This window comes from Hippoglossus hippoglossus, chromosome 18 (assembly GCF_009819705.1).
Source record: "Hippoglossus hippoglossus isolate fHipHip1 chromosome 18, fHipHip1.pri, whole genome shotgun sequence".
Lineage (NCBI taxonomy): Eukaryota > Metazoa > Chordata > Actinopteri > Pleuronectiformes > Pleuronectidae > Hippoglossus > Hippoglossus hippoglossus.
The window spans coordinates 1,211,696-1,225,812 of NC_047168.1; the positions used below are offsets into that span (position 1 = coordinate 1,211,696).

The 14,117-nt window shown below is 40.4% G+C and overlaps 1 protein-coding gene across 6 annotated transcripts in view; it reads left to right on the forward strand.

The window, feature by feature from the left end:
• The window catches only part of map4k2 (mitogen-activated protein kinase kinase kinase kinase 2), a 32,183-nt gene that overhangs the window by 5,236 nt on the left and 12,830 nt on the right, over window positions 1-14,117 (forward strand). For 4 of the 6 annotated variants that reach the window (XR_004616976.1, XM_034615338.1, XM_034615334.1 and 1 more), the window contains exons 2-15: window positions 3,119-3,176; window positions 4,341-4,431; window positions 4,793-4,857; window positions 5,651-5,706; window positions 7,300-7,347; window positions 7,470-7,512; window positions 7,635-7,707; window positions 8,823-8,954; window positions 9,151-9,213; window positions 9,337-9,418; window positions 10,041-10,157; window positions 10,352-10,430; window positions 13,058-13,116; window positions 13,214-13,266. Coding sequence is in view for 5 of the 6 variants with exons in the window: in XM_034615338.1 (XP_034471229.1) it covers window positions 3,119-3,176; window positions 4,341-4,431; window positions 4,793-4,857; window positions 5,651-5,706; window positions 7,300-7,347; window positions 7,470-7,512; window positions 7,635-7,707; window positions 8,823-8,954; window positions 9,151-9,213; window positions 9,337-9,418; window positions 10,041-10,157; window positions 10,352-10,430; window positions 13,058-13,116; window positions 13,214-13,266 (1,019 nt within the window). In the remaining variant the exon portion in view is untranslated. The remainder of the gene's footprint in view (window positions 1-3,118; window positions 3,177-4,340; window positions 4,432-4,792; window positions 4,858-5,650; window positions 5,707-7,299; window positions 7,348-7,469; window positions 7,513-7,634; window positions 7,708-8,822; window positions 8,955-9,150; window positions 9,214-9,336; window positions 9,419-10,040; window positions 10,158-10,351; window positions 10,431-13,057; window positions 13,117-13,213; window positions 13,267-14,117) is intronic. The other 2 variants (XM_034615335.1, XM_034615337.1) reach the window with 1 other exon arrangement.

Here is a 14,117-nt window from a genome sequence, read left to right on the forward strand (position 1 = left end):
ACTTGACAAGTTCACATTAAACGTTACTATTAAGAGCTGTTTTTAAATTATGTTATTGAATTATAGGGGATGATGTCAGCAACTCGACAACTCATGCACCGAAATTCCAGCAGGCTTTCTGAGTTGTTCTTCTGAATTGAGATGGTGTTAACATGAACTTTCCCACTCTGACCCAATTTTATGATTATTCCGACACGACATAAACGCACAATGTGACAATTAGTCACTAGTAAGGGCCAACTCCCCAAATCCTGATGATACAGTTCCCATAATGCAACTGGATAGCTGGTATATGTCCACTTCTTTCAAACTGAGAGATGAGGGGTAATGTGGGATTTCACAGTTATTTTGTCAGATGTGAAGCTGACTCTACAGTAGGAAAGGGAAAGTCTTCCTTTAACAAGAGAGTCTGGATTTCACATTTGTTGGACTTGCAGCTTTCAAGTGTTGGCAGGGGTCGCCCTGCTCCCCCTCTGTCATCAGCTCCTGGCGAGTGGCTCAGAAGTGTTTGCCAGGATTTTAAAATTCTTACCTCCCTTGAATATTTCACTGTTCTCCTGATATTTAACACAGAACTGCAAGGGCATGATTATTTGTTCATTTAAGTTTTTCACGTTTATTAGACTGTGTGTGAGTGCAGTGCAAAGTAGATTGGAACAAGGTGTTTTCTCATGATATTCTCTATCACTTGCACACACAGGCACACACACACACACACACACACACACACACACACACACACACACACACACACACACACACACACACACGCCATAGTGCTGCTGTTATTATATTTCAATATGTATTGGACTCTAGACTCTAAAAGTGAGACACAAAAACAGAGACTTGAGAAAAGTTGAAAGGTTTTAGTGCAAAACTTGAATGAATGGTGAACATGAAGCACACGCACAGAGTACAAGTACAAAATGCACAGGGGAAAACAGAGATAGCTTCTCGACAACAAAAGTTGACAGGATGATCTGGCGGACTCTGGTTGAATGAGCTGTGTATCAGTAGCAGCAGCTGTGTGAGGTTGAATCACAGGTCTGCAGGTGAGTTAGCAGGAAGCAGGAGATTGAAAGCCTCACCAAAAAGACAATATGGGGATGAACAACACACAAAATGACAGGGAAAATATTGAAACATCAGGGAAACAGGTATCTATAGATCCAAAGAGATCAGTCTTTCTTTCATCAGTCCACTAAACATTTCCCCACTCACCAACAAACACCCCAGAGGCGTCATCTGACTAGATTGCTAGTCGGCTAAACAGCTAGACAGATTGGTAACAACTACAGCCAATCTAAATGCAGGATAGGGTGAAAGCGGTATCAAGAGACCCGGGAGAGGAATACATAGTAGTTAGGGGTTTCTCCATGTGAAAGATCGCGTAGCGTGTGACTTCCTGTCGCCAGTCAGTCGTAGATTTGTAAGCGCTCATTGACTGGACTCCGGGTTTGATAAATCCGGACTCCTGTAATCTGTAGTTGATGTCGTTAAAGCAGAAGTTCACATACATTTTCAAATCTACACTGTAGGGCTGGAGAACTACCCGAAAATGTATCGAAACCGACATTTGTAACCTCTCACAACCTAATCTCGCTCATGTCGGTTAATTTGATGCATCATTTCCCCAATTGTGTGAACGCACTTCACCTGCCACGCACAACACACGGAGACGTGACAGGCACAGCCAGGACATCAGGGTCAAAGTCACCGAATGATCCGGATTCATCATCCGATTAGGAACTAAATAAACGGGATTGTCAGTTTGTGTGAAGTGCGACAAGGATGAACGGATTGGATTCTAGCGGTCAAAGGTCAAGGTCACTTTGAAGAATTACAGTTTGACAAAAGACTGTGCATTATTCTCGTTGGTCAACACGCAATATAGCTTCGGCTTCCTTCCTCCAATTTTAGACATAGCTCTATAAGCAGCTGTTATTTCAGGCTCGACTAAATGAAAACCATGTCAGAGAAGTTACTATCACTGTAGTCACAGGAAGTCCTGTGGTAGAACAGGAAAGAAAACAGGAAGTGAGTGCAGCCTAGCCACAGGTTGAGTTGAGGCGACCTGCCGTGTTCCTATTGGCTGCTGCCTCGTTTGTTTTGGATGCCTGGAGTGAGAAGCGGTGCAATGCGACGTCAGAGCAGTCAGTGAATGGGGGGGGGGGACTGATGTTCCCAGGAAGAACTGAGGAAGCTGAAAACATGTTGTAGCTGTTTTGAAACAACATCCACCATCAACTCTGCTGTACTATTATGAAATAGGTCATGTTTGCACTGGTTTGACCTTGTTATGTGATGTACAGTGTGCATCTATTTTAAATTACATTTACACCTCTGGCTACGACGAAGCCCCTAAAGTCTCAAAGGATGATATATGTGTATCTTTATTATCTTGTGGGCACAAGTTACTATCTTGGACCCACAAGATATGTCAGGTAGTTTGCCAAAAAAGAGCTTTGTAGATCAAAAATAATCTGGTCATAATGTGTCCTTGTGCACCTGTGGAGGGGGTTTATTCAAAAGGACCACAGTCAGCCCTGAGTGTGCGTTTACACCTGTACTTTCAAACTCTATCTGATTGCATTCCAATCAATCAAACCGATTTTGATGCAGGCGTAAATGTGGTACTTGACGTTCAAGGGGAGCACTAGACTAACCGAACTAGATGAGAAACCATTGATGTGGTTTCCACGGGGACTGGTTGGACCAGCATCACTTTCTGCTGCGGCTCTAGCAGGTCGCACATTTTCATGAGACCATCCTAAGGTCATCTGTTGGCTTTTGTCAATATATCAGCATGTTCTGTTCTAAGTTGTGTTTCTAAAGGAGGATATGCAGAAGATGCAGGGATAACACTGTTTAACATATACATCTTGTGTGTAAATGGGATTCAACTCTGGGATTAGCTCAAAAGGCTTCAAAACCTATTTGTACCTTGTTTTTGAATGTGGTTTTTGAATGACCTCAACATTTGGTTATTTGGTTCCCTGATTATTTATACATAAAACCAATCCTTGTCCCCAAAATGGGTACAGGTGCAAGGATTGGGTCACTGCAGGGTATAATGTATATGAATATATTTATTACATATATTTTCCATCCCTTTCAGGCCCGTAACATCAGTACATCTGAAGTGACAGCTATCAAAATTGTCAAGCTGGACCCAGGTATGTTCCACATCATTCCAAGTTGAAACATCATGCTCATGACTGCTTCCTAGCAAAACAGCAGTTACAGGTTGTTACTGTGTCGCAGAAATGTTTTGTGAGATCAAAACAGTAGTCATGCATCATACTGTGAGCCACCATCACTTGCAGCTTAGAGCTTTAGAGACCAAAAATAACCCGGGCAGACACTGGCTGACACAGACAGGGGGAGACCCTATAAACATACATACTCCTTAATACCTCTGCTCGTATATCTGCTCTCCTTCTCGACTGTGCTTCCCTGCTGTGTTGCTGTTGTGGGGTAGTAACGCAAAGAGCACATTTTGTAATAAACTAATCCTGTAACATTCAATCATACACATTTATGTTTCGGACTGCTGAAGCTTTATACATGCTTTGACTGAATGTGGGAAGGTATTTTTGCCCTAAAAGAGGAAAACTGATTTGTCCCAATCAGTTACGCTGTTGAAACATCGAGAGGGGATAGTTTCACAGCCACTGTGGACACGAGGAAAAATCACAGCAACTAATAACTCTCTTAAAGTACAAACTGATAATCGTTAGATGGTGCAACCCGGTCAAATATAAATTCAAACAAACAAATAATAGGTTAAAGTGAACAAATGATTAATAAATATAATGTGAATAGTTATCGAAAGGAATGATTTAGTTCTTGTATTTGTATAATTAGTTTTCCACCTTTACATGTAAATTTGGATGCATAAATATTGAATATATTGTAAATTCAAACCACAACTATAAAATAATAATGGCAGTGGAGACACTCTAAACTTGGATACTTTCAAGATTTCATTGAAAATACATTTTCTGGGTGGTGACGTTGAAAATTCAATCAACAAGTAACAAATGAGACTTTTTTAAACGCATTGTTCTGGATTTAAAAAGCTTTACCTGTCATTGACCCATGTGTGCATGTGAAAAATGATAACTAACAATAATCATATTACTACTACTACTAATAATAATATTAACTTTGATTTATATGGCACCTTTTCAAGCTACCCACTGCCACTTAACAACTGGCATAATGTTAAATGAGCCTCATGCACAAATCCTCGTCCACCCAATGGTTTACTGTGCTATCATTTCCTGTCCAGCTATACTTAACTGAGAAACCACTCGCTTCCCTGTCTGTGTGTTCAGGTGATGACATCACGTCCATCCAGCAGGAGATCACCATGATGAAGGAGTGCAAGCACAAAAACATCGTGGCCTACTTCGGCAGCTACCACAGGTGCCGTTTGGTTTTCTGCCTGTTCACTTCACGTGCGGGGGATTCCTGGGGCTGTTGGTGGACTTAAATATGTGGAATTTGACTGTTATCGTCCCCACACTGCTGCTGGATTCCTCTCCCACTCGTTCTACTGTTTAGTTCGACTTTTGGCCGAGCAGCTTGTGAATGATACTACAGGTTTTTATGGGGGTGATGATTTGGCTTCGGAATATTAGGGAGTGCCTACTTGTGAGTGCTTCCCTTTTAATCCCGAATTCTTCCATATTGCTTTTCACCGTCCTAGCAGAACTGTGTCTTAATCCCAGAGGATAAGCGGAGCGCATGTCAAATACCAAGATAACAGACGTGTGTCTCTTTCCAGGAAAACCAAGCTGTGGATCTGCATGGAGTACTGTGGAGGAGGGTCACTTCAGGATATTTACCATGGTACAGATACAAATAAATGTGAAAGATTCTGAATGTAGGTCTAGTATTGCAGCCGATTCAGTATCATCTGCAGCATATACCCAATGTATGTGTTGTGTACTTGTACACACTTCTTTGTGAGATCCATTTTGAACCTAGACCTTACAGGGTGGGGACATTTCAGGAAAGAGAGGACATTTTGGTCGGTTTATGTCTATATGATTTTAAGAAACAGTGGAGATATCTTTTTTTGTTACACAGAACAAAATGTAAAGGATTTATGTAATTAATTATATATATAATTGATAATTGATTGATATCAACTTCATGTGTTTGCTCAGTACTCAGAGGTAATTAGTGAAAACCAGGAAAAACCTCTTGTTTTCCATATTGGAGCCTGCTGGTTCTTCTATTGCTAACCTTAAACTCACACAAGATGAATGGGAATTTGAAAGCCTCAGTAGGTTATTTTTTTATCATACACATTTATAAAAAAAGTGAGCGTGTGCTTCCTGTTATTAGCTGAAGAGACAGCTATGGTATCTCCTTGTAAAATGGCAACAAACAAGTGGGAAGAAAATGGCTGCCACCAGCCACCATCACTGGAAGTCATGTCAAAATACAATCCAATATGAACTCTAATCTAGCTAATTAAAAAGATCGGATCATTTCGTTTCATTTTCCAGAGTGTTGCACTGTCGCCATCACCCCACTGATTTGAAAGATTAGCACGACTCCCTGTAAAGCTGATGTTGTGAGGTTGATGATGTTCCTCTTCTTGAGTCTGAGCTGTTAATCAAACTGTTCTTTGCAGTGACGGGCCCATTAAAGGACAAGCAGATTGCATACGTGTGCAGAGAAACCCTGCAGGTAAGGCTCTTTGGATGAAAGGCATGCTTGTTGTTGTTGGAGCATTGTAAAGACTCTAAGTCAGTGAGTCGTGTGTTTTTCCCAGCAACGGAAAGGCTAAATAGTATTTAACCTCGCCAGACCACTAAATATACTGTGGAGCTAACTGTCGCTGCAGCGTCACAGAGTCAAGAGCAGCACATACACACTGTGTCAGCGAGTGACCTTCTGCTCACCTCAACGCAGCAACACAAACTGATGCTGAATTAAAAAGGAAGAAATCCCAGATCATCTTTTTAAACATCACAATCACTTTCGCACATAATCTATACAAAGCGATTTCAGAGCTGAACAGTTCACTGCTGTTGGCGTCATCATGGCCACGGTGCACGGAGAAGAGGGAACAAACAGGCCACAAACTGAGAAGTGCTGCTTCAACAACCAAGTGGTTCTTCCTACTGTTGTGTTGCTGCAGTTTTGACCTCTTGGTTTACGGACATTCTTCTGTTCTATTAGATTTGCATGCGATTTTTCAGTTTATAAGTTTCACTCTTCCTTTTCAGCATATTTTGTTGTTCAGTTTATTACAATGCATTACTTAAATTATTGAATATGTAATATCAAATTTCATAAAATACAGTTTCAGTTAAATACATTTTGAGTTACATTTGTTTTAAGACTGTAAAACCATTTGTGCTAGTTTTGAACAAAACCATAATTTATCATAACTAAAATGTTTTAAAAAACTTAAAGCAGAATAATCTGTAATAATGATAATATTTTTCCTAATTTATTGATAAGTATCATAAAAGCACACTAATCAAGGATACAGGTAGAATAAACAAAGATAAATGGTTTAAAACTAAAAATTCTGTCTAGTTTACGACAAAAGAAAGGTTAAGATAAATCAAATCAACCGATTTACCTAGTTTTAAATATAATTCTAGTAGTTGAACAACATTATTGTCGTCAGGCTGTTCTGTGACTTGGTGTCATTGAGCAGGGCTTCTTCTAATAATGTATCTATTTACATCCCTCTGATGAAGATAATGCAAACATGTATTCAGGTATTTCACTTGCTGGATAATGTATCATTACATTATCCATACACAGTTTCTTGAATTGTTTTAAACTTAAGATAAAACAATATAACAGTACAACATCACATATTCTGTGACAGAGATTTTTTATCCATATCACCCATTCTCAAAATTATGCCTAAAACAGAGATTACAAATTTTGATTACAAATTAAATATCCATGTAACTTAATTACATAAGTTCAATGTAAATTGAACTTAATTCTGAACTGAATTCTATCATGTTTAGGTAGTGTGAGTAAATCAAATAACTAGATGGTCCGTAGATGGTCTCATTTTAAGACCTTAGACTTTTCATCGACTCTTAATATTGTGCTCCCGTGGGGCATATTGTAAATAACAAATCAATCATATTAATCAAATTCCCTGAAAATCCCTGACACAGGACATCGGGACCCCAGAACCTTTTTTTTTAACTACAGAGCCTCCTGACTGGTCAATCTGGCCATAAATGTGGACAGCTTTAAAACAAGTAATAGTATAATATGTATTTATATTTATACTATCTTTTTCAGGGCTTGTATCACCTGCATGAAACTGGCAAAATGCATAGAGACATAAAGGTAAAGCATTTTTTTTTCAAAATATTATCAAGATGTTACTTTATAATTACGTTCATACATTGCTATACTGTTGGTTGTCTTGTGAACAGATGCTCACATTACATTTGGTGTTATCTCTGCAGGGAGCCAACATCCTCTTGACGGAGAGGGGAGATGTGAAACTGGGTCAGTGGTGATTTGCATCGGGCACACATCTGCAGCACTCATTTAACTCCTGCAACTCATCAAGTGGGCGTAAAGCGGGCCAGCAGCCCCAGTGTAACCCTGTCTGTCTCTTCTGTGTCCAGCGGATTTCGGAGTGGCGGCAGAGATCAGCGCCTCGGTGGCCAAAAGGAAGTCGTTTATAGGAACGCCCTACTGGTGAGATGAACGCAGCCGACCTCCGTCTGTTAACAGTAGGCGTGATTTGGATGAGGGATGCAAGTAACCAATTTAGTTTTCATGCCAATGTCCCTTTTCATTATATCTGACAATATCTATGGCCAAATGTACAAAGTACACAGAATTCACCACTCAGCACAACTACGAGTATCCTCATGATTTAACAGGCGCAGATTAACAGGAGATCTTCAAGTTGTGTGCAGCATATGCAGACATGAAGTATAGCAACACATTTTTTTTCTTTACTTAGTACTATATTGATTGAAACCATGTTGTTGCGGTATAAAAACTGTATAAACAGATGGGAAACAGCTATAGACAGGGGCGGATTTCCCGGGGGGGGACAGGGGGGTCCGGACCTCCAGAGAGTTGTCCCTCTATATATTATTGCAAACATATGCAATGATAATGTTAAATAGTGATACAATATGTACTGAATGTATGTACTCCCAGTGGTTTGGTCCACTGCGCACCACTCCCCCACACACGCTCTCTCTCTCTCTCTCTCTCTCTCTCTCTCTCTCTCTCTCTCTCTCTCTCTCTCTCTCTCTCTCTCTCTCTCTCTCTCTCATTAATCAGACCTCATATTGTTTGTTTAGCATCACAGTTGAATCTTGAATCTTTGTACGTGCAGCTGCATCTTCTAACACACATGTGAGGCAGGAGGTCAATCCACAATTAAAATGTTCCTAACTCTGTTAAAAATGTCAGATGTGTATATATGTTACAAAATGCTTGGTGACATTATAAATGAAGGTTTTCATACAACATTTTTTATAGATGATAATGGATTAATAGTTCTATAATACTGTTATTTGTTTGACCATAGTCTATGAATATATATATATATATATATATCAGATATTGTATATGTGTTTTAGATGGTATAAACAATACTATAATGCAGTGACAATGTTACTGCAGTATTTAGTCCTAAATCTAATCGAACAAATTAAAATGATATTAGAGAATAAACAACATTATATTGGAAGTTGACCGCAGCGGCCATGTAAACGGCCAGTATCTCCTTTTCAGGAGAATCATATCCAGTGTCCCCTTCCTCTTATGTCTCCTCTTCATTCTGAATTGTCCAGGATGGCTCCAGAGGTGGCTGCGGTGGAAAAGAAGGGCGGCTACAACCACCTGTGTGACATCTGGGCCGTTGGAATCACTGCCATCGAGCTGGCTGAGCTCCAACCGCCCATGTTTGACCTTCACCCAATGCGGTGAGTCAGGACAGACGACAGGGACTCGAGCTCGGACGGATCTAATGAACTCATGTCAGAGCAGAGAGATAAACAGTAGAGGCGTGTGTTATGTAACATGTTGCCTGACTGCCCTTGCATTTCATTCCTGGCCAGTCACTGCCTATAAACAATTAAGACCTTAGACAGTGCGGTGACATTTAAAACAATGTTTCAGAGCACTGATGTTGATGTCCAAGAGCAACTTCCAGCCTCCGAGACTAAAGGATAAATCCAAGTGGTGAGTTGGACTGCCAGTGTTTTTCCCTTTAAAATCATTTAGTATTGAGACGTCAAATTGATGTCAAATTGATTCAAACTGTGTCACCCCCCCCCCCTCCCCCTGTTCTTCCTCTCTGTGCAGGTCTGCAGGTTTCCAAAGCTTTGTGAAGATGGCGCTCATTAAAAACCCTCGTAAAAGGCCCTCAGCCGAGACACTGCTGCAGGTTGGCTTCTTCTTTGTGTTTGTCATGAATGAAAAGTGGTTAACTCGCCATTATCATAAAGGCACTTTCACCTAAGTTCATAAATGCCATTTTGTTCTTTTTTTGTTCCTGTTGTCTGCTTTACCTCATAGTCATACGGATGATAATAATGAATCTGGCAATCATGAGCTGACAGATGAATGATAATAATAATGAAAATGAAAAGCACCAGAGGGGGGCTGCATACCCTGCTCTATTTCTCCCAGTCAGACAATCCTAACTTTTTTTATATTGTAATAATGCCATTTCATAATGATGTCATCATGACGCTATATATATGTATATATATACTTTACACTATATGACGTCATGCTGACATCTGACCTCATGGTGGCTTCTTCATGATGACACTTATCATACAATGGGGAGTCCTTTTAAGATCAATACAAGCTTTAGATTGTCTTTAATATTTGTGGAGATATCCTGGAAAAGGTCTGGAGCCAGCTTAGCCTAATATACTTGCACAGACTGACCACTAATTATAGGTTTTATTGTTTTTCCAGTGCCATTTTACGTGGTTTTATGAGATCCAACTTAGCTTCCTAATAGTGTCAAAGGCTCTGATCTATACTTCTTCCTCCAGCATCCATTTGTGACACAGCTACTGACCCGGAACCTGGTCATCGAGCTTCTGGACATGGCCAACAACCCTGAGCTCCACTCTGCCCACACTCACAGCATGGACGACAATGAACTGGAGGTCAGTGCAAGGAAGGGGCCCGAACTGACACCACAGCGGGTCACACACAGATTCTTAGACTGATCAACAGCTGATATTTATTATTTACATTATTTTAGATGGAAAAAAATTGAAAAGAAACAGATTAAGTCTGTTTCATGGTGAATAGTGTTTTTTTTTTCTTCTGGTGCGTCACATCAATTTTCTGTTGACAGGTTGGGGATTTGGCTCCTGACAAGATTCAGTCAGCCGGGAAACACCTGCCTGTAGAGAGGACCCTGTCTGAAGAGCAATGTGAGGACACACACACACACACACACACACACACACACACACACACACACACACACACACACACACACACACACACACACACACACACACACACACACACACACACACACACACACACACACACACACACACACACACACACACATCAGCTTAACTAAACTGTGGCAGTTTTTCCACACACCCAATATGCAGCTTTCCTTCAGAATCCTTGTACTAGTCTTGTCTGTTTTGCTGGTTTCTCCTTATCCATGTCACACTGACTGAACAACAAAGGCTTTACAAACTTTATTAGCAGAAATTGGCACATTTGTGAAATACATACAACTGATGTGCATGAGGGAACCTGTGAGTGGATTACAGGTCTCACCCATGGTGTGATCAGCACATGATCTGCTACTGCTGTTGTATCAGACCCAGGATCTGTACAAATGGAGAGCAGAGTAGTCACTATATGGGACAAGGTAGGTTGCATTTGGGACAAATACTGTACATTTATCCCGACTAATACAGGACAGATGACAAACCTATTGCATTCATATCTGTTAGACATATAACATCGCTATGAGATCAATATTCAAGGGAACGTCTCTCTTTCAGAAAGCAAGTGGATGTGTATGCACGCATCACATTTCATGTGAAGTATTCCTTCAACGCACACGCGTGTGTGTATTGTTTGTGAGTTTTGTGGTGAACGTTGCACAGTTTGACTGTGACAGCCACTGCGTGTGCCTGGGCTTGTGACTGTATGCGTGCATATGTAGATATATTGTATGTCCGTTGTACTTGCTGATGAGTCGCCTCATTGTCCGGCACGACCCCCAGTATTCAGTGCTGTAATCTCCATAATATGAATGAGGACAAAAGCCTCTCAGTCAGCCTGCTGGTGGCTGCCCTCCTTCTGTATCCCGTCCACACATGTGGGATGGAGGTTGCGTCAGACGGTGGCACGGCGAACATGCCACTGGTGTGTGACAGACAGTGGTACCTCTGTCCCACACGCTGTGGCCAGAGTGACTTCACACTGCTGAACTGCCTAACTGCTTCTTGTGGCCCAAGAGTTTCTTACGTGACAGTCTGGTTTCACTATCCGTCTAGTCCCCTATCATAAACCAACGTGGTGTTGACCTGTACTTTCCCTTTCACACAGTGTGATTCATATTCAGACACACAAGCCACAAACACATTTAACACCTGCACTTTGGGTTTGACCAATATGGGCTCACACTGCCTCTGCTTTTACTACTCTACTTACCAGTGCAGTAAGTAATTGTTTGCACATTTGTTACTCGGCTGATAAAACTAGATTTGGCTGGGTATCAAATTATGACGATGATTGGTTAATCTCATAAACTTCCACTTTTTTTTGTACTCTGTAAGTATTACCAACTGTGGGTTATGAAAAGTTGAAATCAATTGTGTGGGCAGATTTGCAATCTTTAAATTCTAACCCACTCCCACTACTAAAACATACTCAGACCAAGAACAAATAAATCATATAATATTTACAATGTTCTAAGTTCTGTCCTAGTTTAAGGAAGTCATGATAGATCACATACAGCATGTGACCTAGCAGTCTAGCAGGAGCTTAGGTGGTTCTCAAATGTAAAGGGGAGACAAAATAGTGCAATATAAACATTAAGGGGAATTAAGAGAAGGACAGAGAGCACCAAGGAAAAAGAAAATATATACAAATATATAACATCCTCATTCCAAATGATATAGAGCAGTATTAAAAAATGTTGCTGCATTACACTGTAAAACAGTCGAACTTTCGATTCAGGCTTCACCTACAACTTTACTTCCCAACAACAACAATAGATCTTTGACCAAAAAAGGGCACAGAATGTTCACTGTGATGGAATTTCTGTGGAAAGCAACTTTCAAGTCTCCGCAAGTCGATTTCCATGCTGTAGTGAAACGACTGACTTCTGCTGAGGTGGTAGAAAATCCAAAGCATGTCATTTGTTGCAAAATAACAATAAAAACACATTTTGGAAGTTTATTAATACCCCTCATATTTTTCATTCCATAACTAACATTTTTGACTTGCATATGGCATAATAGCCTCATCCACCACACTTAAAATCTGTGAATTTGACTTGTGTGTATCCTTTACTGAACAGCCAGTAAAAAAAAAATGTACATTACAAAATGTTATGTTTTTCCCTGACTCATAATTCATCCCTCCATCAAGTTTCGTGATAATCCTTCCAGTTTTTGTATAATCCTGTTTACAAACAAACAAAAACACCAACAAACAAACAGACAGGGGTGAAAACATAACCTCCCTGGTGGAGGTAAAAAAAGAGTAATTGTGCTTTGTCACTGTGTATGTGCTCAGCTGCTGCTGCTGTGGGGGGGGGGGGGGGGGTCACGGCTGCAGTGTTTCCCGCAGTGTCGGCTCTTTATCGATGTGTGATAGGTGATGTGTGGATGCAGAGTGCACCCATAGCTCTAACTACAGTTAATCAATGCACTTGAGGGTTGAGTGCGAATCGATGTCGCGAACCCAAAAAAGGGCCTGGAAGGTGTGGGAACACACTGTCCTGCACTTTATTCTCTTAATCTGATGAAATCCGCAATTCGTGCATTAACGCCCATTTCTTTTCACATCATTTTCTTTGCAGTCGACCAAGTAAAGTTTGGACCCCAGCTAAGAAAAGTCACAGAGCCTTATCCTGATATGGTAAATGCACGTTTTTTTCCTGGAGGATATTTCTGTGAGCCTGGCATCCACCAGAGCTAGAATAACACCGAAGGTTCTGTCTTGCTTCTCCTTTCAGCAGGGTTCTTATGATGATGACTGGAGTCTGTCTGGAGAGGAAGACAACTCACCGTAAGACTCTCTTTTTATTTTCATCTCATTCTGTACTGGGATTATTGTGGGTTATCGTTGTTGAGATGTCACCACTGTCCCGGATGCCGCCCTTAAAAGCAATCAGTAGTTATCCTGAGGACACTTATCAGGGGGAATTCTCTAATTCACCTCTTATATCAAAATATATTTTAATTCTATCCAAGGATTTCTTCCCATGTGTTGATCTCTAAAAAACTGTGTTCCAAAATGGTGCCCCGTAAATTAGTTTTTTTTTAGGCTTCTATGATTTAGCATAAAAGAATCAGTGGAACATACTAATAATAATAATCTTCATCAAATCATTAAATTATTATTATTATTTTTGTTGTTGAAATTCAATTCCTTTATGTGTGATGATTACACAAAATCTCTTTTTAGGCAGGTGGGTGTCACGTGACCTGTAAGTGAGCGTGTGACCACTAATAGCTTTGGGGATTGTGTTAATGGATCATTGGGCCTCAATAGCTGTCAGAGTACGTCACTGTAATGACCCCCTCAGAGTCTTTAATAGAATGAGACACATTTGAATTACCAGCAGGGATCCTTCTTCGTGACACTGATTTATTGATGATTAATTTTGTAGTAATTTAGTCGTATTAGCCTGCCTGTATGAATAAGTAATGATCAGGATTTGGGTTCGCGGTAGTAATAATGTTTTTAGGATGAAGAGAATAATTCAGATTTTTATTTTTGTGGTTGTTTTGGCCATCACTTCTCTCTCTATCACTGTAGCAACAAAGTCAAGTAACAGCTGGTGATCGGAGAAGTTGGAAAAAGAAGTAACAGTTACCCAGATTATGTGAACAGTATCTCAGGGATCATTTATTGGT